The sequence below is a fragment of the Eleginops maclovinus genome, chromosome 2 (genome assembly GCF_036324505.1).
Source record: "Eleginops maclovinus isolate JMC-PN-2008 ecotype Puerto Natales chromosome 2, JC_Emac_rtc_rv5, whole genome shotgun sequence".
NCBI classification, from domain to species: domain Eukaryota; kingdom Metazoa; phylum Chordata; class Actinopteri; order Perciformes; family Eleginopidae; genus Eleginops; species Eleginops maclovinus.
Window position 1 is genome coordinate 22156398 of NC_086350.1, and position 21355 is coordinate 22177752.

At 39.8% G+C, this 21355-nt stretch overlaps 4 protein-coding genes and 1 non-coding gene across 6 annotated transcripts; 3 read left to right on the plus strand and 2 right to left on the minus strand.

The window, feature by feature from the left end:
• Positions 1 to 426: 426 nt before the first annotated feature.
• On the minus strand, positions 427 to 9268 carry bbs2 (Bardet-Biedl syndrome 2). Of its 2 annotated transcripts, none has more exons than XM_063896681.1 (18): positions 9163 to 9268; positions 8525 to 8659; positions 7974 to 8201; positions 7055 to 7180; positions 6881 to 6943; positions 6423 to 6500; positions 6113 to 6217; positions 4916 to 5002; positions 4621 to 4756; positions 4343 to 4482; positions 3402 to 3531; positions 3130 to 3301; positions 2926 to 3055; positions 2290 to 2409; positions 1895 to 2032; positions 1557 to 1669; positions 1283 to 1431; positions 427 to 1100 (listed from the first exon to the last, which is right to left on the minus strand). In XM_063896681.1, exons 2-18 carry the CDS (start codon positions 8639 to 8641, stop codon positions 994 to 996), a joined length of 2139 nt encoding a protein of 712 aa, XP_063752751.1. In that variant the 5' UTR covers positions 8642 to 8659; positions 9163 to 9268; the 3' UTR covers positions 427 to 993. The 2 variants fall into 2 exon arrangements, with proteins under 2 accessions (XP_063752751.1, XP_063752760.1); XM_063896690.1 differs by having other exon boundaries at positions 9141 to 9219.
• An 899-nt stretch (positions 9269 to 10167) lies between these two features.
• Positions 10168 to 10239, minus strand: trnap-agg (transfer RNA proline (anticodon AGG)). The gene has a single exon. It is a non-coding gene; the product is annotated as a tRNA-Pro (tRNA).
• Positions 10240 to 10997: 758 nt separating this feature from the next.
• On the plus strand, positions 10998 to 12620 carry LOC134873555 (histone H2B 1.2-like). The gene has a single exon (XM_063897280.1). The coding sequence runs from the start codon at positions 11006 to 11008 to the stop codon at positions 11381 to 11383; it is 378 nt and encodes a 125-aa protein (XP_063753350.1). The 5' UTR covers positions 10998 to 11005; the 3' UTR covers positions 11384 to 12620.
• Positions 12621 to 13323: 703 nt separating this feature from the next.
• Positions 13324 to 13677, plus strand: LOC134873617 (histone H4). Its single transcript, XM_063897394.1, has one exon. It carries the CDS (start codon positions 13342 to 13344, stop codon positions 13651 to 13653), a length of 312 nt encoding a protein of 103 aa, XP_063753464.1. The 5' UTR covers positions 13324 to 13341; the 3' UTR covers positions 13654 to 13677.
• Positions 13678 to 18192: 4515 nt separating this feature from the next.
• Positions 18193 to 18807, plus strand: LOC134873400 (histone H1-like). Its single transcript, XM_063896966.1, has one exon. It carries the CDS (start codon positions 18193 to 18195, stop codon positions 18805 to 18807), a length of 615 nt encoding a protein of 204 aa, XP_063753036.1.
• Positions 18808 to 21355: the final 2548 nt, after the last annotated feature.

A 21355-nucleotide genomic window follows, 5' to 3' on the forward strand; every position in this document is an offset into this window, starting at 1 on the left:
CTTTGGCATACGCAGTAGCGGTAATGGTGATTTATGACTTGTGCTGGGTCTTGACTGAGCCATCTGTGGCGCCTATAGAAAACAGCTCTTGCGTGAACATGTGTGCATACAATTAGACCTATAGAGGGAAGATACGTTTGGAAAGGTTGATGGTAATAAGTGAACACGTCTGCAGGGTTTTGGCCCTTAGAACCTGCTGGATGAAGGTTTTATACAGCCAAACTGACAACAAATAAAATTTAAAATACAGTAAGAAAATATGCAGCATAGCTTACATGGCAGATATATGTCCCAACATCGGTAGTATCCTTTTCACAATTATATAGCTTTTGCTGAGCAGCCAAGCTTAGTTTAAGAACCGCAGAACTGTCAAGCACACATTCTAGTAGAGATCCCAAAGTGTCCAAGAATACAAAAAAACATGCATTCTTTTAAAACATAATTATTTTAATAACATTTTCTGCCACAAAAAAACATTCAGAATCTCTCTCTACAAAAGGTAAACACACAGCATTGGTCCTCTGTGACAACTATTATTTAAACAATTCTTTGGCTACAAACACTCAACAGCTTGGAGCAGAGAGTCTGAGCGTTCGGCTCTGTCTGAGAGGAAGCTGCTCTCCAGCTTTGCTCTCTCTAAACATCACTCTGTCAGCTCGCTGCTGATCCAGCATATTTCTACAAACAGTCATGGAAAAAGACCGTTTTCTTTCTTGAGTTTAAACATTTCTTTGACAAAAGTGCAGGGTCACCTGGAACTTCTTGAAAACATTCAATGGACATTAGCTCAAATGCTGCCAGGTTGTTGCTTACTCCTAAATCATGGTCAAAGATAGATTAAGGCTACAACAGCGTTCCTTTACATGTTTAGTTCTCATCGCACCAATCCCAGTCCAACTTTGTAATTGATAGAGGTTAACATAACAACTCTTATTAGTTGTTCTTATCCTTTCAATCTATTGTCCATTTCCGCAAGTCCACCTCCTTTCGTCCTCAGGAGGAAGCAGTGCCAGCTCTCATGATCCTGAACAATGCGTTGACGTTGTTGCTCTTGATGGCGTCTCGACAGGCAGAGATCACTTGGTTCTTGGGCTTACCCACTGGAGAGAAGTAGGAACAGCAGAAAAGATGGATTAATATGAGGAGAAAAGATATGCAACTACTTATAAAGAATGCCACGCATGCTTTAAAGTTCCGGACACAATTTAGAGGCTCCAATTTCTGGCAGACCCAAATACGTAGTACAAAATATGCTATTTTTGATAATACACCTTTGCCCTACCTCTGAGTCTACCAGCTCGCTGTATGGCCTGGTTAACAGACTTGAGACAGGCCAGCAGTGCATTGTGGTTGTTGGAGCGGATTTTATACTCGTTGATCAGATCTCTGTTTAGATCGTAAAGCTCCCTGTAACGCTTCTTCATTGTAATCCTTCAGAGGGCAAGAGAGAACAGCAGAGAGGCAAAGAGGGAGAGGAACAATGAACAAATATCTTATATCAGCATTAACAATGGCTGTTGAATTGCCAATTGTTGCCAATCATGCTCAATACTCACATCTCACCCATCAGGCGAGCATCCTCTGCCTGCACCAGCATGTTCCTGATGTAGTTGGAGTGGTCGGCCATGGCTGCAGTCAATTTCTGGTGGACAGAGTGGAACTCATCCACCTATCAGACAGATATTTAAACCTCAATAAACAAAAGATCACCTCTCATGAGCTCCGTGACTTCTCTTGGCCTTAACAAGCCTTTTGAACAGGTGTGTTGTTGAAGTGCGAGGATGGATTCTTGGAGTAAAAGTGAAAATGTATACATTCCCCCCCCGTGGTACGAATAAAGGAATCTAATTCTAAATAAACAGCATAATATACTTGAATCTCATAAAAGCCTGACCTCAGTGAGTGTAGTGCGTAGCTCCTCAAAGTACACAGGGAAGTCTGTTTCTGCCGACAAATCCTCTATAGCGAGGAAGGAGGCTAGTGATTGGATCAGATCTCCCGCCAGGTCGATGTCATCAGTTCTCAGAGTGATCTGATTGGGCAATTTAGAGATGAATTAATGACTGATTATAGTTGATATTCAATAATGAATCACATTCTGTTAATATTGTTCAACTTTTCTACAGGTTTGAAAATATGTTCTTAACTAGTGCCATATAAACAAGTTCTGTTGCTTTCATCGGTAATCACAAATCATAGTGCTCTAAAAGTTTACAAAACAAGTACAATCAAACCAACTCAAAACTGAAAGAAGCTTATAGCTAAACACGTTGTTGTGTTCGTTTGTACCTGTCCATTGCTGGCCATGCTGATGGACAACAGTCCCCCTCCTCTTAGAGAACTGAACGTGATGTCAGGACTGTCTACTCCTTCAGGAAGCAAGAAGTTCTGATTCAGCCACATCACCACCTACACAAATATACAAGCACATGTTGCACATCAACAACAATATACAGAATTTAATAACAAAGGTTATCAGCATGTTATTGCTGAATTCAGCAAAATCTAAACAAAAATACAAAGTGGTTGTGCCTTGTGCTGGATCTTGTTGCAGGAAACAGTCAGCAGTTGCACAAACTCCTCAGGGTTTAAGTGGTTTTGTATAGTTTTGTACCCGCATTCATTGGCCAAATGTTGCCAGCCCCAGTCCCATTGCACTGACTATTTGGTCATCCTAAAACTGACTGAAAAAGTCTGATCACTGGTTAAAATGATTGGTCACTGCAGTGACGTCTGGCAATGTTTCTATAAAAGTGTAGTATGTTTTGTTTTGCCACAGGCTCCTGCGTTTTTACCCTAATGCCGTCGCTCAAACCTACATTCAAATGAAAGGGAGGGTTGGCATTTTGGATGCAACTCCGGTTTTGGTAAGTTGAAGCTTTTTTATTGTCCTCCATCTTTCTGAGAGACGCTTTGATAACCTACCCGTTGTTGTCGATCGTTGATGCTGAAGGTGACCCTTCCAGTGGGCTCAGCAGCCGAGGAGTCGACCGTGATGTCATACATGGAGAAACGGGGCAGCTGACGAGTGATTTCAAACACGTGGAACTGAGTGCTGGAGAGAAAAAAAGGGTGTTCTTTGGATAAATACTCAAAAGCAAACACACTTTACACACTCTCACACCCTACCTCGTTTTCCCTCCAACAAAGGCTTTGATGTGTAGATCCACTGGTATATCTTTTGGGGGGATAATAGGGACTCGGACACAGCCGGATAAATTCTGGGCACTGGGATGGACGACGTGACTCTCGCCCTCAAATATCCCCTCTGCGAAGATGAGCACTGCACGGATGATTGTTTCTGGAGAAGATACAAAGGCGGATCAGGGAACCGGAACTTTGTATTTACTCAGCCCTTAAACAAACTTGAAATTCTCAGCTTAAGTGCTAAAACACCATACCATTTGGTGTTGAAATGCTGAGCTCTACATGAGCCTTCTGTGTCTCTGTAGCAGGTCGAACCGAGAGCGCAGTCTGGAGCTGAGTGTTGGCAGGTATGACACCCACCCCACTGTTGGTCTCTGACACACCCTGAAACAATGGTAGAGTTTGTGTGGATGTTAGCATATGTATAAAAGAATATACAGCCCAATTTGAAATCAGACTGCTATCCCAACACAACAGGGATGTGGCAAAAAAATGAAAGTAATCAAAAAAAGTTTCAGGACAATCATTAATTCCACAATTATTCTAATTCTAATAACTCTAAAATCTGACATTTACCGGCTGTTACACATCTTAATAACAGTTTTGTATCACTGCGTTTTGGTGATTAATATTCAAGAAGGCTGTTTGTTTTTATCTGCACAATGCTATTTAATGGAATATTTATATTGTATATATGTTTATAATATCTTCCCATTGATCGTTCTTCTTTATTTCATTTTTTATTTGTCTGCTAGTGTGTGGAATCTTGTCTTTGTCTTTATTGCATTGTTTTTTTGTTTGTATTTTTCTAATAGATTAAGGTATACCCTGAGTGGTGAAAAGACCCTAACCATGAGAATTGTTTTTTTGCACCTCTGCATCACATTTTTGGTTATTTATGTATGATTTATTTTGTATTTTCAACTGAATATATGTAAGTGAATAAACAATTAATTTAGTTTTTCTGAGTTTATCGGTAAATTCAGTTAGATTTATGATAATCTGGAAATAATCTGCTATCATATCCAACATATCTTGTCAGGAGTTTAAAGTAAATGGAATGGATGTTGCTTGTTTCAATAACACCTTCTTTAATTCAACCAAACACTATTCCCCATTTTAATGTCTTTATTGTTGTATAATGCAGAACAATACAACTTAAATTACAAATAAATTAAAAAGTTATAAAATGTACCTTAGCATTCTCTTCATAGTTGCGTAGCTCCAGCAACAGATTCTGTCTGCGTTGGCTGAGCTCTCTAATGAGGTCCTGTTCAGCACTGGTGTCCATCAGATTCCCTTTAAGGTCTTTGCTCGCTGGCAGGTAACCTCGCACTACAAGACACACATTTATTACATTAAGGATTACTTTCATCAGCATCATTTTCAGGTTCAAGTATTGTATAAAACAAACATATCCTATTAAGTTAGTGAGATGATAGCAGGCCAACACAGCCAAATAACATACAGTACCTTCTCCCTCTATGGAGGTGCAGATGAGTTGTTTCTGTCCATCCAACCTGTAGTCCCCTTCCACCACTCCGGCCACAGAAGACGAGAAGTTGTCTTTGAAAATGACCTCGCCTGTGCGGTCGCTACGAGCATCAATCTGAAACAAAAAAGGGGGATGTGACGTCAAAGATCGATGACTAATGAGAGATACTGGGAAATTAAAGATTTGTTGTGTACAAACATAAATACAAATGAAATTTCTGAAGTGTGATTGGTTGTTTTTTTTAATTATAGGCCTGCTAGGTTATATGCTGACCTTTCCATTGGACCAACCAGTGATGAGCTCCACCACCCCATCAGCATTCAGGTCAAACGCATGGATGCTCATTGCATGATTCTTAGACTGATTGGTAGAGAAAAACACATGAATAAATAGCAAATGGAGACACATTATGGAAAGTACAAAAAAACCCAACACATTTGACCATTTGCATGTAGTTTTCAGGGTTATGTCTGAAGCGGGTAAAAGGGGCACGGCGCCCTCTTACTTTCGGCATGCGCCCTCATACCAAAATGCAGGTAAAAATGTAAAGTGATGCCAGAAAGCAATATTTCTGTTTGTCAAAGAGTGTATAATTACTCCAAAAATATGAAGATCAAGTTGAACGGCCATCAGGCGGCAGAGACAGCAGGCAGCAGGCTTACACTGTTTCTTTCGTGCTTCGGAAAGTCCTTTGTCCCTGTAGCCATTAGGCTGCACAATCTAACCATGTTGCACATTAAAAAGAACCCCTAATGTACATACATAAATTCTACACTGTTTGTACAAATGACTTTGACCTGCACACGCATCTGGGCACTAACATGTAAATATATTTAACAATCCAAACTCAAATATGTATATATGTTCATTCAAATGATCAATGTTTCACCTTATTGTGATATTTTGTTTTAAATGATACTTGTATAATGTTATTTTTAATTGTATTATCCTCTCGCTAATTTGTACTGTCCTGTCATTCGCTCTCACTCTGTTGCTGTTTTAAACTTCGGAATTTTCCTACGGACATTATTAAAGGTCCATCTTATCATATTTTAGTTCCTTCATGAAACTACTCACAATAAGGGTTACTTGAGTAACAAGGTCATGTTTTGGAAAGAGGCGTGTGTTGAATTTCTTTTTTTAGCACCACTTGTGAAGTTTCATTGAGTTGCATTATATTTAGAGAAAGCAGAAATCTCTTTGGAGTGTATTTCCAACAGTCTGCAACAACCTTGATTGATAAATAACACTAGAGGTAATAAGAAAAATATATTTGTTCTGATCGCGGGGAATGTCCCTTTAAAACAATTTAAGACAATCAATTGATTATTAAGCTCTTGCGGGCTCAAATAGTTGAGGAAATTAAAATTTGTACAGAAGCTGAAATAGAAAAAATGGAATCAAGCCTTTCTGAGCAGAGTGTGATGTGAATCCCCTCTTGTCCGAGACAGCATAATCGTAAATGAGTACCTTAATCCTCCAGTAGTGGGCGGTGCGGTCATAAACTCCGACAGTGCCATTAGCCAGGGCATAGCCAAACCTGCTGCCATGCATATAGCACAGTGATGTTACAGTCTGTATGAGGACAGAAGGAAAACTTGTTGAGTGAAAAACATTACTTTGCTTCAGGATGAAAGAGATAACATAACAACCAAGAGATAAGTAATATAGTGCAAAGATTTCTTCAGACCATATAGTGCGTGTCCCCCACAAAAATATGATTTAGTCTTTAAAAAAACATACTTTAGTATTGAGAGTGAAATGCGGTGCATCCATTTACCTCATTTTCAGTCATTTCAGCCACAAGCTCATCCTCTTTGAACACCCTGATGTCAAAATCCTCCGATCCTACCAGGAGCTGTAAACGTAAAGCAGAGTTAATTCTGTTTCAAAACAATATATTATCTTATCACTATGATTTAATCTTTCATTGAAGTCTATAGATTAGGTAGAAGGGCTATTCTGAATGTGTCTTTTGGACTTAACAAGTCTCTTGAATAATTGGACATTTGAATATGTTTGGATATCAAGAGTCAGAAAGAAACTTACGCAGCCATACTTAGAATCCAGTACCATACATCTTATAATATTCATAAAACTAGCATAGTCTAATCTGTACAGAAATACCTGCTTGAAAAGAAATGAAAAGACAAAAAGGTGTGCAGTATTCAAATGTTGAATGGGATTTTAAAGTGAATGTTGTAAAGTGACTCAGGCTGCCAGCCAGTCAGGACGTGCCTCATTTTTCCCATCTCCAGTGAAGTCACAGAGCACCAGAGATCTGACATTATCACCTGTTACCTAAAAAAACAAGACACCATATGGATACATTTATTAAGTTGACTCAGCCAAGAAATTATTTTATTTTCTTGAGGGATATGTATTGTATTCTGTTATTGAAACGTTGCTTACTGTCCAGAAGCGGTCATTGCCTTCATAGTCAAAGCCTTGTAAGGCGCAGTTCCCGCCTATGATGGCAAGAGGATTCGGGATGTCCCCGAGTTTCCCCAAAACAATTGCATTGGCCCCATCCGTCACCTACACACACAAACACACACAGACTCATCTTAGATGCATATATGTTTGAACTCCATCAGCAAAATCCCTCAAAAACTCACACATATTTTAGAGGAACACCTTAATTGCATCAGCTTTTTTTCAAACATCCCTACATACTGAGCTCTATACCATAAAACTATGTGAGCATCCATACTGATGAACAATAATTATCCTCTTCTGTATAAATTAGGAGTGATGGCGAGTGTACACCATTTACCATTCAGTACTTTGCAAATGCTACAGCTACAACACATTTTGTAAAGCACTATGATCTGTCTTAATAGTTATTGTTAAAAAGTAGCTGCAGCTGCACAAAAACACTGAGAGCCAATCATAATCTCTCCTCGCCTCCAAAGAGAGATATCTTATTGTTATCTTTATTTTATTTTTCAGATATTTAACTGATTTTATCGTCACTGTCAACTTTAATTTGTTTAACTTTTTTTAGTTCTGTTTTATCTTCTAGATGTTTATATTGTATAACTGTTTATTTTCTACTCTTTGTATTTATAATGATTTGCAATACCTTTTTTACATGCTGCTGCAACAAAAACATTTCCCAATTTGGGATCAATAAAGTATATCATATCTTATCTTGATTAGAGCTTACTATAACTTCGTATGGAGTGACACCTACACCAGAAAAGGATCATAAAAACCAGGATAATTAAAACAAATTACACAAAAAAACAACCCCTGGTTACCTCTATGTTGCAATTATTTCATTGTTTAAAGACTAACACCTACCACTACATCCCAATGTATATTTCACCTCTCTGTAGAATATATCAGCATTGTCATGGACATCATATGCCAGCAGGTTGGTCTGGGAGCCCACCAACAGCGTGTCCCCTGTCAAGTTTGGTCCAAGCATTCCTGCCGTCAGACAAGTCACTGCCTGGTTAATGTTAAGGAGTGAGATGTCAGAGTCTTGTGTGCTCTGGCTCAGTCGGTGGGCCACAGGTCTCTGACCACGAGCATGAGGGTTATGGATGAAAACCTTCCAAAGGGAAACAGGGAGAATTAACGGCATGAACTGAAAACATTAAACAAATGTATTAATAGTTAAGTAATGGCTTTCTAATAGAGATGTTTTAAAGTACTTTAAAACAGGGAAATATGTACTGTAAAGATTAGGATGTAATCCCCAATGTTACAACCTAGTCAAAAAACATGGGATTTGCAAATAAATCAGTGGAAAAACATAGGATGGAGGAATTATGAAAATACTAAAACAGCAAATATGCTATGCTACCTATTTTGTATGCTCATTACAAATTCCCCAAAGTTATGTTGGAATAGTGACCATGTTATTGCCCTTACCTTTCCAGCCTGTGTTGCTGCAGTGAGGCATGGGTGGACTCCATCAAATTTCCCAACAGTCACCATGCGAGGGTTAATCTTGTGGTTCAGCTTCAATGTGAATATAGGGACCAACATGATGCCTACTGTATATCTCTGTAAGAGAGCAGTAAAGCAGACACATACAGTGACAAACAACATTAGTTCGGTTATTTTTGGATAGTGAATTCATAAATCCACCACATGAGGAAAGTATCTTGCATATTACCAAGGGAAATGCGTGATGTTGCCACACTAATGTAATTACAGGCTTTACCCCAGTGGAGAGTTCCGTTGCCTAGCAACACGAGTGGCAAGCTAAAGCTTCTATTCTGGCTAATCGCCCTGTCCTCTGCTGTACAAGAATGCCAATTATACAACAAAAAGACACCACGTATGACTACTTAACCAACCGTAAGCCCTGTTTCAATGACAAGCACCATATTAATTATTCGAAAAAAATACAATCGCCTATATTTACCAAGAATGCTTTGGATGCCTAGCCTTAGCTTAGCTAACGTCGCTGTCTTATGTTGCCGGAAACCACAACCGCTATTGAATACAGTAAAACTGAGTAACATGTTTTGGAAACCCGTACCAAGTTGCGCAAGGAATCTCACCTGGCCTCCAGTAAAAGCTGTATTTTGGTTGATTAAGCTAACCAGCTAATGAGCTAGCTGGAGAGCCCGACAACGAAGTGACTCCCTGCTAACAACAACTTCCTGTCATGGGTTTTTCACAATAAATTATTCTGGCAAAGTTACTGCACAGGACTATTAGAGAGCTGGCAGCATGTAACCTAAAGTAAATAGCCTATATTTATTAATATATGCCTCCAGTCCATCTTACACTTACAAGTGTATAGATTATGTTCTATAGACAGTATGAGGTAGGGTCATAATATAAGTGCCTGCGCTTTGTAAAATGCCTTCATAGACATTCATCTGTTTGCATATTACAATGTATCTCTTATAACAACTAAACATTCTTTCATTTCCCTGTACAGTATTTAATTGTACATTATGTTGTTGTTTATCTTATAAGATGTAGACGTATATCATCTCTTGGATTTGCTTGTTCACGTACAACATTTTCTGCAACATTTACCTTATTGTATCTTTTTTTACATGTATATGGCTTACTTTATCTGCATGACTTGCACTTCGGCAAGATAATCTTGCACTATTTTATTGTTTGTTTTTTTTTTAATTAGTTTTTGTTGTTTTATGTCTTATATGAATATTATGTTGCACCGTTGGAGGACCCTGGGACTTACAATTTCCATTGTCGTATCTACATTTTAGCCAGAGGTTGGAGAAGTACTCAGAACTTGTAAAAGTAAAGACAACCAAACAGCTCCCTGGGAACTGCATACATATATTGGTAATGTAATGATGTTGTTATTACATTTATGTAAAACAAGCAAGTAACATTCCTCTGTAATTTTACTGAATATGGGTGATTTAAAATTAGGTGTTATCTTTTGAAACTATTTATTTGCAACATTGGTGAGTTGTTTTAGTGCAGTCCAAGTGAAATGTAGTCTGAAAGACAATGCAGTTATTAGTGTAGGCAGCAACATAGCTTTTACATTCTGAGGCTTTGAAGTCCATAGTTAGAAAACAGGGCTCGTCCGGGATTTGAACCCGGGACCTCTCGCACCCTAAGCGAGAATCATACCCCTAGACCAACGAGCCTCAACATTCTCAAAAGAAGGGTTGGAATAATTTCCTTAAACTTCCAGACCAAAACTTTAACTTCAGATTGGTGATGTGGCAGTTTAAAGGCATTACCTTCTTCTTTGGTAAAAGAGCCCCCTCTGCTGCACAATTGTGTAATCCCATTCAACTCTTCGTTTGTTAACTATGTTCAGCGCTCACACCAAAAGCATCAATGAATAAATGATGTGCTCAAATAAAATAATAGAAATTAACACAGTTTTGATGTGGTAGAGCAAAATTACATTATCACTTCTGATTCAAAATCTAAACTGAGCAGAGGTGCTACTTGAGAGGGGGAAATAAAGCCTATACTGGAATCATTTAAATGGAAAATCTGTATATAAATGTATATAGCTCTACCACTAAATATATACTGTATATATAATTAATGCAATCATAAAAAGAGCACTGGTTGAATATAAACATAATCCAAGGAGCGTTGGTTGTTTAACATCACAACTAAATAATATCCCTAGATTTAATCAGACAAAGATAAAAGTTGATAAAATTGTCATTCCAGCTGCTACCAAACTACAGGGATGACATACTTGAATTACTTTCATTCCGTTCAATAATTATTCTGTTGAGGATAAAGAATATTCATTAAGCGTAGGCTCAGTCATGCGCAGACGATAACTAATCCCGTGAAAGCAACAGCACAGTTAGATTTGCATAGACTGGATATAAAGAGGTGGCTCTGTTCTCTGGAAGCCATCTGACTGTCAATCCCTGACTGCTCATCATGCCTGACGCACCCTCCGTCAAAGCGCCCAAGAAAGGCTCAAAGAAAGCCGTTTCCAAGACCGCCAGCAAGACCGGCAAGAAGAGGAGAAAGTCCAGGAAGGAGAGCTACGCCATCTACGTGTACAAGGTGATGAAGCAGGTCCACCCCGACACCGGCATCTCCTCCAAGGCTATGGGCATCATGAACTGCTTTGTGAGCGACATCTTTGAGCGCATCGCCGGTGAGGCCTCTCGTCTGGCTCACTACAACAAGCGCTCCACCATCACCTCCAGGGAGATTCAGACCGCTGTCCGCCTGCTGCTGCCCGGAGAGCTGGCTAAACACGCTGTCTCTGAGGGCACCAAGGCTGTGACCAAGTACACCAGCTCCAAGTAAACTCTGCTGCTGATATACCAACAACACAAAGGCTCTTTTAAGAGCCACCCACTTCATCTGAAGCCCTATTCCAAACATTGCATCTATATGGAATCATATTCCTGCCCCTATGATTAAACACACTTCACTTTGTTTGAAGACTGTTTTACAAAAGGCTTTGGTGAATGACTTGATTCAACCCCTTTATACTAGCTCAGCATTGTAGTAGTCCTTATGTATGTTTATCATATAATTTTTTTTATATATTGCCTTTGTTCTCATTTTGTAGTGGTGGCCATGAAAGCAAATGTATTTATTCAATGTGTGATGACACTTAAAAGTAGTAAAGCAATTGTCTAGTTCTAATCTCCCCATGTCAAGCAATGCAATCTGACACAATTTATGCTTCTGTGTTAAGTGTGGATTAATTCATTGGAGTTATCATTTTTTCCCCCTGTATCTGAATTGTACAGTGTTAGGCTTTTCTCTGACTGTCTTCATTTCCAACATCTAAAGACTGTAATTAGAAAATGTAATTTCTCTAAGCTAAATGGAAGAATCGGAGGATGAAACCCTCTATTAGCAGCAGAGCACACAGTGAACTGTCTTCTGCATTTAACCCAGCCTGTTATAGGAGCAATGGGCAGCTATTGTCCAGTGCCCGGGTAGTATAGTGCAGCGCCCAATAGTAGTTCTAAAGAATTTACTTTTAGTCTGTAAATAAATGTCAAAAATGTATCTGAGGTAATATGTGGGATATTTTTGTATGGGACATGTTATATAATTCATTAATCAAGACATTGAGAAATAATGGTTTAAACCAAGGAATATAAATTATGAAAGATGGAGACAGACAAGGGATAGCATGATTAGGACATTATTAAAAATATCAAAATAACTTGTTAGGGATTGGAGAAAGTAAAGATCAAGAAAAAGAGAGTGTATGGTCAATACATTATTAAAATTGACCTAGGTCAAAATGTCAAAACAACTTGTATATTGGAGACAGTTAAGATCAAAAGAGAGTGTCCTGGTACCTGACATAATTCCATACTGCACTAATCCGATTGTTACTGGGTTGAAAGAGAGGCAGACTACACACACTCACACACATTCAGACAGACATACATGAAAGCAAAACATCTGATAAATGTCTATAAATATGAACTTGAATATTGTGAAAACAGTCGAGTCCAATGGACCTGACTAGTGTGTGCTGTACTTTGTTGAATTTTCAGTAAACTCTATTCTATTGGAATTCTCTTGACTGTTGATTTTTTCAAAACTATAATAAGTATTAACGTAGTGTTGTGAGGATCTTGAAGACACCCGGTCCGACTTCAGAGGATTGTCTTCCACAAATACAACTACATTTTAATTGGCTGACGCTTTTATCCAAAGCCAATTACAATAAGTGAACAAACTTGTTGAATTTTGTTTAAATTAAATGCATTTATTTAATCATTTTGATGATGGCAGCACAACTTTTCTTTACCAAACCTACATATATTGTATAGATTCCAATGTTTCTATTGAAGTAATTCCTTCCAATTTAAGGTCAAATTATTTTCCTTTTAAGCACGTGAGTGTTGACTCATCGGAAACCGTTTTGAAATAATGTATAGGTTATAAATAGTATTCTTTACTGTTGATCAACTTTTAATGTAATGCTAATTTTAGAAAGTGATGGGGAATTCTCCTTTTTAAATTATAAATGACATTAAGCATAGCCTTTTTAGTACATATTAACAAACGTTTATTTATCAAACACTTAATAATGTTAAGCGTGACCTAATTACGTAAACATATTTAAAAGAAGAGTAAATGTTTTGATAATGTAGAGAGCTGCAGCGTTGGCCCCGCCTAGCAGCTGTCCCGCTCTCCGTCTTCTCTTAGGTCCGCCGGGAATATATATATACAGCCTGTCAGCCCTTCACTCCTCAATCGTTCTCAACGACCCAACCTAACACGAAGCAAGAATGAGTGGAAGAGGCAAGGGAGGAAAGGGACTCGGTAAAGGAGGCGCCAAGCGCCACCGTAAAGTTCTCCGTGATAACATCCAGGGAATCACCAAGCCCGCTATCCGCCGTCTGGCTCGCCGTGGTGGAGTGAAGCGTATCTCCGGTCTGATCTACGAGGAGACCCGTGGGGTGCTGAAGGTGTTCCTGGAGAACGTGATCCGTGATGCAGTCACCTACACCGAGCACGCCAAGAGAAAGACCGTGACCGCCATGGATGTGGTGTATGCCCTGAAGAGACAGGGTCGCACCCTGTACGGATTCGGAGGTTAAACACTGCAGGCTCCTAACATAATAAAAAACCCAAAGGCCCTTTTAAGGGCCACCCACATCCTCAGTTTAAAGAGATGAATTCCCTCATATAATGTATGTTTTTATGTACCAGCTATACACAAACCTAAATATTAGTATGCTACACTTAAATACTAACAAAATAGGCCAATTTTGAAGTCTTAATTCAGTTTCAGCATTTCCTATTCCTTACACACCTCTGTCAGTATATGTTTAACGGACAGTCACTTAATGCATCTTGCTTTTGCTATAAATGATGCAAATGGTAACTTCAAACTATTTGTATGTGTCTAGCATTTCTAAATTGCACGTTACATGTGGGGAATGAACATACCACATGGGTCTACAGACACCAATTTGGCCTTGTCGCAGATTTATTTTTTAATAGTTTACCTGCTAGTCTCAGTTTGGACACTGTCAATTTCTCCAGTTAGATAACCCCACAATATTTTATATACCATAGTTCTCTATATCTTCTGTTGCTGCTTTTGAGATTCAGGGGCTTATAAAAACAGTCTATCATAAACAGCCTTCCTGTTATTTTCTTTCTTAATAAGGATTTCACTCAGAAGAACATGTTTCTGCTGGGCTGCAGGAACGGCAACAGGCTGCTGCTGGGTTTTTGCCTTCATAACATATGAAGAAGGGCGGTTGAGGTTTGTCGGATGTTTCCACATAGATTCCACAGGCTGTCTGAAATGCAATTGTTTGCCTTGTGGCCCAGGTTATTGCATCACCAACACTTAATTATGGTCAGCTGAGTTGAAGATAAAGGATGTTACAGACTGACCTGGAAAGATGATTCTCCCATTGTACGGGCCAAGATATATGGAATTTGGGTGATGTTGGATCTCACCACTACTGTTTTTGTGCTTCTTGATCTTGTATTTTCTTACCCCATACCAGGTCCCAAATTTGTCTCTGGGTTTGTATGTGCTAATTATTCAGAGTCTCAACATCATGATCAGGTATTCTGCCAGTCCAGAAATGAACAATGACGGTTGATATATCGATTTTAATTGATGATTAAAATGTCCAGTCTTTCCACTTCCACTGCATCTGAGGCTTTGGTTGAGATAATATCAACGAGACGTTTCAATGGAGCTTCTAGCAAGAAGCAGAGTACAAATTCCTTTCTATTGGGCAGTGCAATGAAAGAGTACACATCACTTGTGTTGATTCAACGTGTATAAAACAACAGTGACTCACCTACATATTCAGGGGGTTCACAACATTTTTCACACCATATTAGCAAAGATATCTGCTCCTGTACTCAATTTACTTGTCATGTTTCTTAATTTTAAAGCTATTCCTTTACTGAGTCCCTTCCATCCTTTTCCACTCATTTTTGGTTCTTGTTAAGTCTGGTTTTTCAGAACGAATACCTTATTTAAAGTGGTGTGCAGTAGTGGTTGTACAGTGGGGCAAAACATATTTAGTCAGCCACCAATTGTGCAAGTTCTCCCATTTAAAAAGATGAGAGAGCCTGTAATTTTTATCATAGGTATACCTCAACTATGAGAGACAGAATGAGACAAAAATTCCAGGAAATCACATTGTAGGATTTTTAAAGAATTTATTTTCAAATTATTGTGGAAAATAAGTATTTGGTCAATAACAAAAGTTCATCTCAATACTTTGTTATATACCCTTTGTTGGCAATGACAGAGGTCAAACGTTTTCTGTAAGTCTTCACAAGGTTTTCACACACTGTTGCTGGTATTTTGGCCCATTCCTCATGCAGATCTCCTCTAAAGCAGTGATGTTTTGGGGCTGTCGCTGGGCAACACAGACTTTCAACTCCCTCCAAAGATTTTGTATGGGGTTGCGATCTGGAGACTGGCTAGGCCACTCCAGGACCTTGAAATGCTTCTTACGAAGCCACTCCTTCGTTGCCCTGGCGGTGTGTTTGGGATCATTGTCACGCTGAAAGACCCAGCCACGCTTTATCTTCAGTGCCCTTGCTGATGGAAGGAGGTTTTCACTCAAAATCTCACGATATATGGCCCCATTCATACTTTCCTTTACACGGATCAGTCGTCCTGGTCCCTTTGCAGAAAAACAGCCCCAAAGCATGATGTTTCCAGCCCCTTGCTTCACAGTAGGTATGGTGTTCTTTGGATGCAACTCTGCATTCTTTCTCCTCCAAACACGACGAGTTGAGTTTTTACCAAAAAGTTTTATTTTGGTTTCATCTGACCATATGACATTCTCCCAATCCTCTTCTGGATCATCCAAATGCCCTCTAGCAAACTTCAGACGGGCCTGAACATGTACTGGCTTAAGCAGGGGGACACGTCTGGAACTGCAGGATTTAAGTCTCTGGCGTAGTGTGTTACTGATGGTAGCCTCTGTTACTTTAGTCCCAGCTCTCTGCAGGTCATTCACTAGGTCCCCCCGTGTGGTTCTGGGATTTTTGCTCACCGTTCTTGTGATCATTTTGACCCCACGGGGTGAGATCTTGCGTGGAGCCCCAGATCGAGGGAGATTAGCAGTGGTCTTGTATGTCTTCCATTTTCTAATAATTGCTCCCACAGTTGATTTCTTCACACCAAGCTGCTTACCTATTGCAGATTCAGTTTTCCCAGCCTGGTGCAGGTCTACAATTTTGTCTCTGGTGTCCTTTGACAGCTCTTTGGTCTTGGCCATAGTGGAGTTTGGAGTATGACTGTTTGAGGTTGTGGACAGGTGTCTTTTATACTGATAACGAGTTCAAAAAGGTGCCATAAATACAGGTAACGAGTGGAGGACAGAGGAGCCTCTTAAAGAAGAAGTTACAGGTCTGTGAGAGCCAGAAATCTTGCTTGTTTGTAGGTGACCAAATACTTATTTTACAGAGGAATTTACCAATTAATTCATTAAAAATCCTACAATGTGATTTCCTGGATTGTTTCCCCCATTCTGTCTCTCATAGTTGAAGTGTACCTATGATGAAAATTACAGGCATCTCTCATCTTTATAAATGGGAGAACTTGCACAATTGGTGGCTGACTAAATACGTTTTTGCCCCACTGTATGTTGGAGCAGGGAAAAACGTAAGTCTTGATTAAGTTAGATACTTGATTCATGCACACCATCAAGTTTAGGAATACATTGTAAGAAAAGTAAATCCAACCACTTACACATCACATAAAAGTGCATGATCAAAATTAAATTGTGGACGTTAACTGCAAAGACTGATCTTTTTGCAAAAGCAATCTTTTAAGAAATATTACAAATGGCATGGATATATTACATTGAAAGGGTAGGTAGGAAGTAATTATAAAGTACTGCTGGAATCTATTCACTTATGTACTGTGATTTGGCTAAATTGTTGCAATTTCGAATTACAATCAAAGTTAATTGATACATGGTCGAGTTGATGATAAAAACAAAATACGGTACAAATAAAAATACATTGTTCTAAATTGACAAACAAAACTATTTAAAATAAATACAAATATAAAAAAAGGTATTATGTATAAATGTGTTCATACATAGTGTGTCTAACATACAGTGCCCTCCAGAATTATTGGCACCCATTTGGTAAAAATGAGCAAAACAAGTTTATGGTTTTTCGTCATGATATTTCAGTCCAAATACTAACTAAAATCTAACATTTTCACTGAAGTAAAATAATTATAATAATGTTACCATTACATTTTTTTTTTTTTTCTCTCCAAAACATGTGTGCACCCCTTCATTTAATATTTTGTGCAGCTTCCTTTAGCCAGGATTACAGCTCTGAGTCTCCTCCTGTAATGCCTGATGAGGTTGGTGAACACATGGCACGGGATCTGAGACCATTCTTCCATACAGAATGTTTCCAAATCCTTAAGATTCGGAAGTTGATGCTTGTGGACTCTTCAGCTCATCCCACACATTTTCAATGGGATTTAGGTCTGGGGACTGTGATGGCCATGGCAAAGTCTTTATTCTGTGGTCAGTAAATCATTTTTGAGTAGATTTTGAGTAATGCTTCGGATCATTGTCCTGCTGGAATGTCCAACCACGGCCCATTTTAAGCATCCGAGCAGAGGCTGGTTTTCATTTAATATCTGCTGGTATTTGATAGAGTCCACTTTAATACAAAGCCTTTTTAAACCATACCCTAAGCCCTGCCATCATCGGTGTGTTTGCTCTTACCAGAAAACTTCACTTTATTACAATCTCATAAACAACATACAGCTGTTTTTACATGGAGTCCCTGGACACACACCTGGGTCACTTGGAAAACAGCTTTTATTATAGCTTTGGTGCATTTAAGATGAGTTTATGAGTATACTTAGAGAGATATGCAGTTTAGCAGTGCTTGCCACAGTGGGGAAAATGTGAGGATTGGAAGCTCCACAAACAAGATTCAGAGAGCTTCAGAGCTATACATAATTTCAATATGAAGATAAACAAGTCCGCCATCATCATTAACAGGATTAGTTGAGTCTCCACGGTTCTCATGATGTGTTTAAGAGCGGCGCCCCGCTCTCTTCACCAGTTCAGTCAGCCTCTCGTGTAGTGTGAGCAGGAACTAAACTTGAGTAGAAAATGTCAGAAGTACCTCCAGCCGCCGCACCGGCCAAAGCCGTCAAGAAGAAGATTTCCAAGCCGACGAAGACCGGCCCAGGCGTCCGTGATCTCATCGTGAAAGCTGTGGCCGCATCCAAGGAGCGAAGCGGCGTGTCTCTGGCCGCCGTTAAGAAGGCTCTAGCTGCCGGAGGCTACGATGTGGAGAAGAACAATTCCCGCGTCAATACCGCCATCAAGAGCCTGGTCGTTAATGGGACTATGGTCCAGACCAAGGGCACCGGGGCATCCGGATCATTCAAAATGAGCAAGAAGGTTGCCGAACCTAAGGCCAAGAAGCCCGCAGCAAAGAAAGCCGCTCCTAAAACCAAGAAGCCCGCAGCCAAGAAACCAGCAGCGGCCAAAAAGCCCGCGGCCTCAAAGAAATCTCCCAAGAAGGCAAAGAAACCCGCAGCGGCCAAGAAAGCAGTTACCAAGAGCCCCAAGAAGACCACCAAGAGCCCGAAGAAGGCCGCCAAAAAGACGGTGGCAAAGAGCCCCAAGAAGGTGGTGAAAAAAGCCCCTGCAGCCAAGAAGTCCCCCGCAAAGAAGGTTGCAAAGCCCAAAGCGAAGAAGGCAGCACCCAAGAAGAAGTGAGCTGTCATCCGTCTGATCTGTTAAGATCCACAAAAGGCTCTTTTAAGAGCCACCCATTTTGTCATTGGAGAGCACTTTTCTTGTCTCAGTAACTGCAGATGGTAAAATGAATTAATAATAGAAACTGCAGTGGATGTTTAATACATATTTAATCCAGATTATTCAATAGGATATTGAACTGGATGTCAATGAAATCAACTGTTTATAAACGCAATTATTACAGTCATAATTCAACCATGCACATCTCATTCATACATAGCAATGTTCCATACTGTTTATATTGTCTATGTTTCCACACTTTAGGATAAATAAGATGGAACTTAATTTATCCCTGTGGGGAATGTCAGAGGTGTATAGCAATAACAGGGTTAGAGTGAAAAACAGGACAGTGCAGATTCAAAAGGTAATATAAAATGATATAGTTGAAACTATATTGTTAACTGTTGAAACAAGATATCACGAAAAAATGTTAATCATTCGATAGACATTTTGATTGAAAATTATATTTACAGGAGGGGTGAGAGCATGGTCAGTGCTGTACAAACAGTTCAAGTTGCAGTCCTGGTTACTATTAACAGGTTACAGGGTTAGCTCATGATTGTGCAGCATGATGGCTACAGGCACATTAGAATGTCGTTTAGTGGGGTGCCAAGCAGGGATGAGTCTGTGGCTGAACATCCTTCTCATTTTCACTAGCTCTGCATGGAGGGGGTGGGAGGGGTTCTCCAGGATACAGCCCAGCTTCCTTCTCGACCTCCCCTCCGCCACCTCCGCCACCTCCTCCACATTGTCCAGTTTTACTCCAACTACTGAGCTAGCTTTCCTCGCAAGCTTGTTCAGCCTGTCAGTGTCCCCTTTGTTGGCGTTTCTCCCCCAGCAAAGAAAAGTGCACTGGCTACCACAGGCTGGTAGAACATCTGCAGCAGCCTCGCCACACATTGTAGCACCTAATGAATCCCTTTTTATATTTAACTTTGTTTAAATGTTGCGTGGATTGTGTTGATCTGATAAGGTACTATTTTGTATTTGTTTCACATGCTGTGGAATATACAGCTCATTTTTATAATAATAAAACATATTAATAAATACATACAGCACCCCTGCATATATCTCTCTTCCTTCCTTTACCCTTCTCTGACAAATCTTAAACACTCCATCCTCTTCTAATCACCATTTTCCTGTCATTCAATCTTTCCACATTAAACTTATCACAGAGAATAACACCAACTCTACAGGTTTTCAGCCAGAGGTGGGCAGAACCTTCATTTCTTGTATCCTTCAACATGTGTATTTGAAGTTTTATGTGCTTTCAAAGGAGAATTAAATGTCTATGTTTCTGTAGCAATACAAAGTTTTGTAAAATATGTCTCTTATAAAGCTACCAGAAACTCACAATGCCAAATGTGAATTAATAATACAAAACAGCTGCTTTTCTTCACCTTCTCTCTGATTATTGGTGGTGCAGCTGCTGTGGAGGAGGTTTCGTTTTTTGAAATTATTTTTGTCGAATAGCTGATCAGCTTCAGCATACGTGTCACCTTGCCTGTGCCAATCAGCACCGACCTGACTCCAGTAGTTCCTTTATAAGGTCTCTGATCTAGGCAACAAATATTTTTTCTTGAACTGTGAACTAGAGATGGCAAATCCGGATCTTTTTACGGACTCAAGGTCTTCTGATTCAGTCATTGAAGAGATCCGGATCGTATTAGTCCTTTGAGTCGTTTGAGTCAGCATCACCAAGAGTGTAGAAATCCTACCGGTGAAACAGGAGGCCATAGTCTCCAACTTCAAATATATATATTTTTTTTCTGTCTTAATGCTTGTTGATTGTTTATTATTTATTAATATTTGGCTTCTCACACTTGACTGGGTGAAATCGTCAAATTATCTGTGCACAGTATGCATCTACGTTCTCATAAACAGAGCTGACACTCACTGAAAACCATGACGAGTCCGACCGACGAGTTTGCTGTTTCGAGCTGTGTGGAATAATCCACTCATTCAGTCCGCTCACCGAATCTGTGTCTGTGAAGTTCCGCTGACTCACTCGTAGGCTACTGTTCTGGATCATTGATCTGGATCCACGGATCCCGCAAGTCCACTATGTTTCCGGCTCTAAAGGAAGTTTCAGTCTGGATCTCTGGATCTGCTACAGTTACGGCTCTGAGTCTGACGGGTCTGCAGGAAGTGTGTCCGATCCGCTTCCCCTGAGTCAAACGATGACTTGTGGTGGAAATGGATCCAAGTCCTTATCTATGATAAACTATGGACCTTCTGTTCTGGTAGCTACTTGCTACAGGCTAGGCAGATGGACGGGGATATGTTGTAATGTGGTTTTACATGTTATAGGGAGCGTAGTGAATGACGCAATATATAGTTTTAATTTGTACGTCACCAGGTGTAGGCCTCAAAGGATTTGGGTTAATGGAGAGGGGAGACTCGTGACTCCCGGGTCATTATTGGGATCCGGGTTAATGATCTGGATGAATCAGGACTCGTCCTTCTCTACTGTGAATGCAGAGAGGACTGAGGGACCACAATGGCAAGA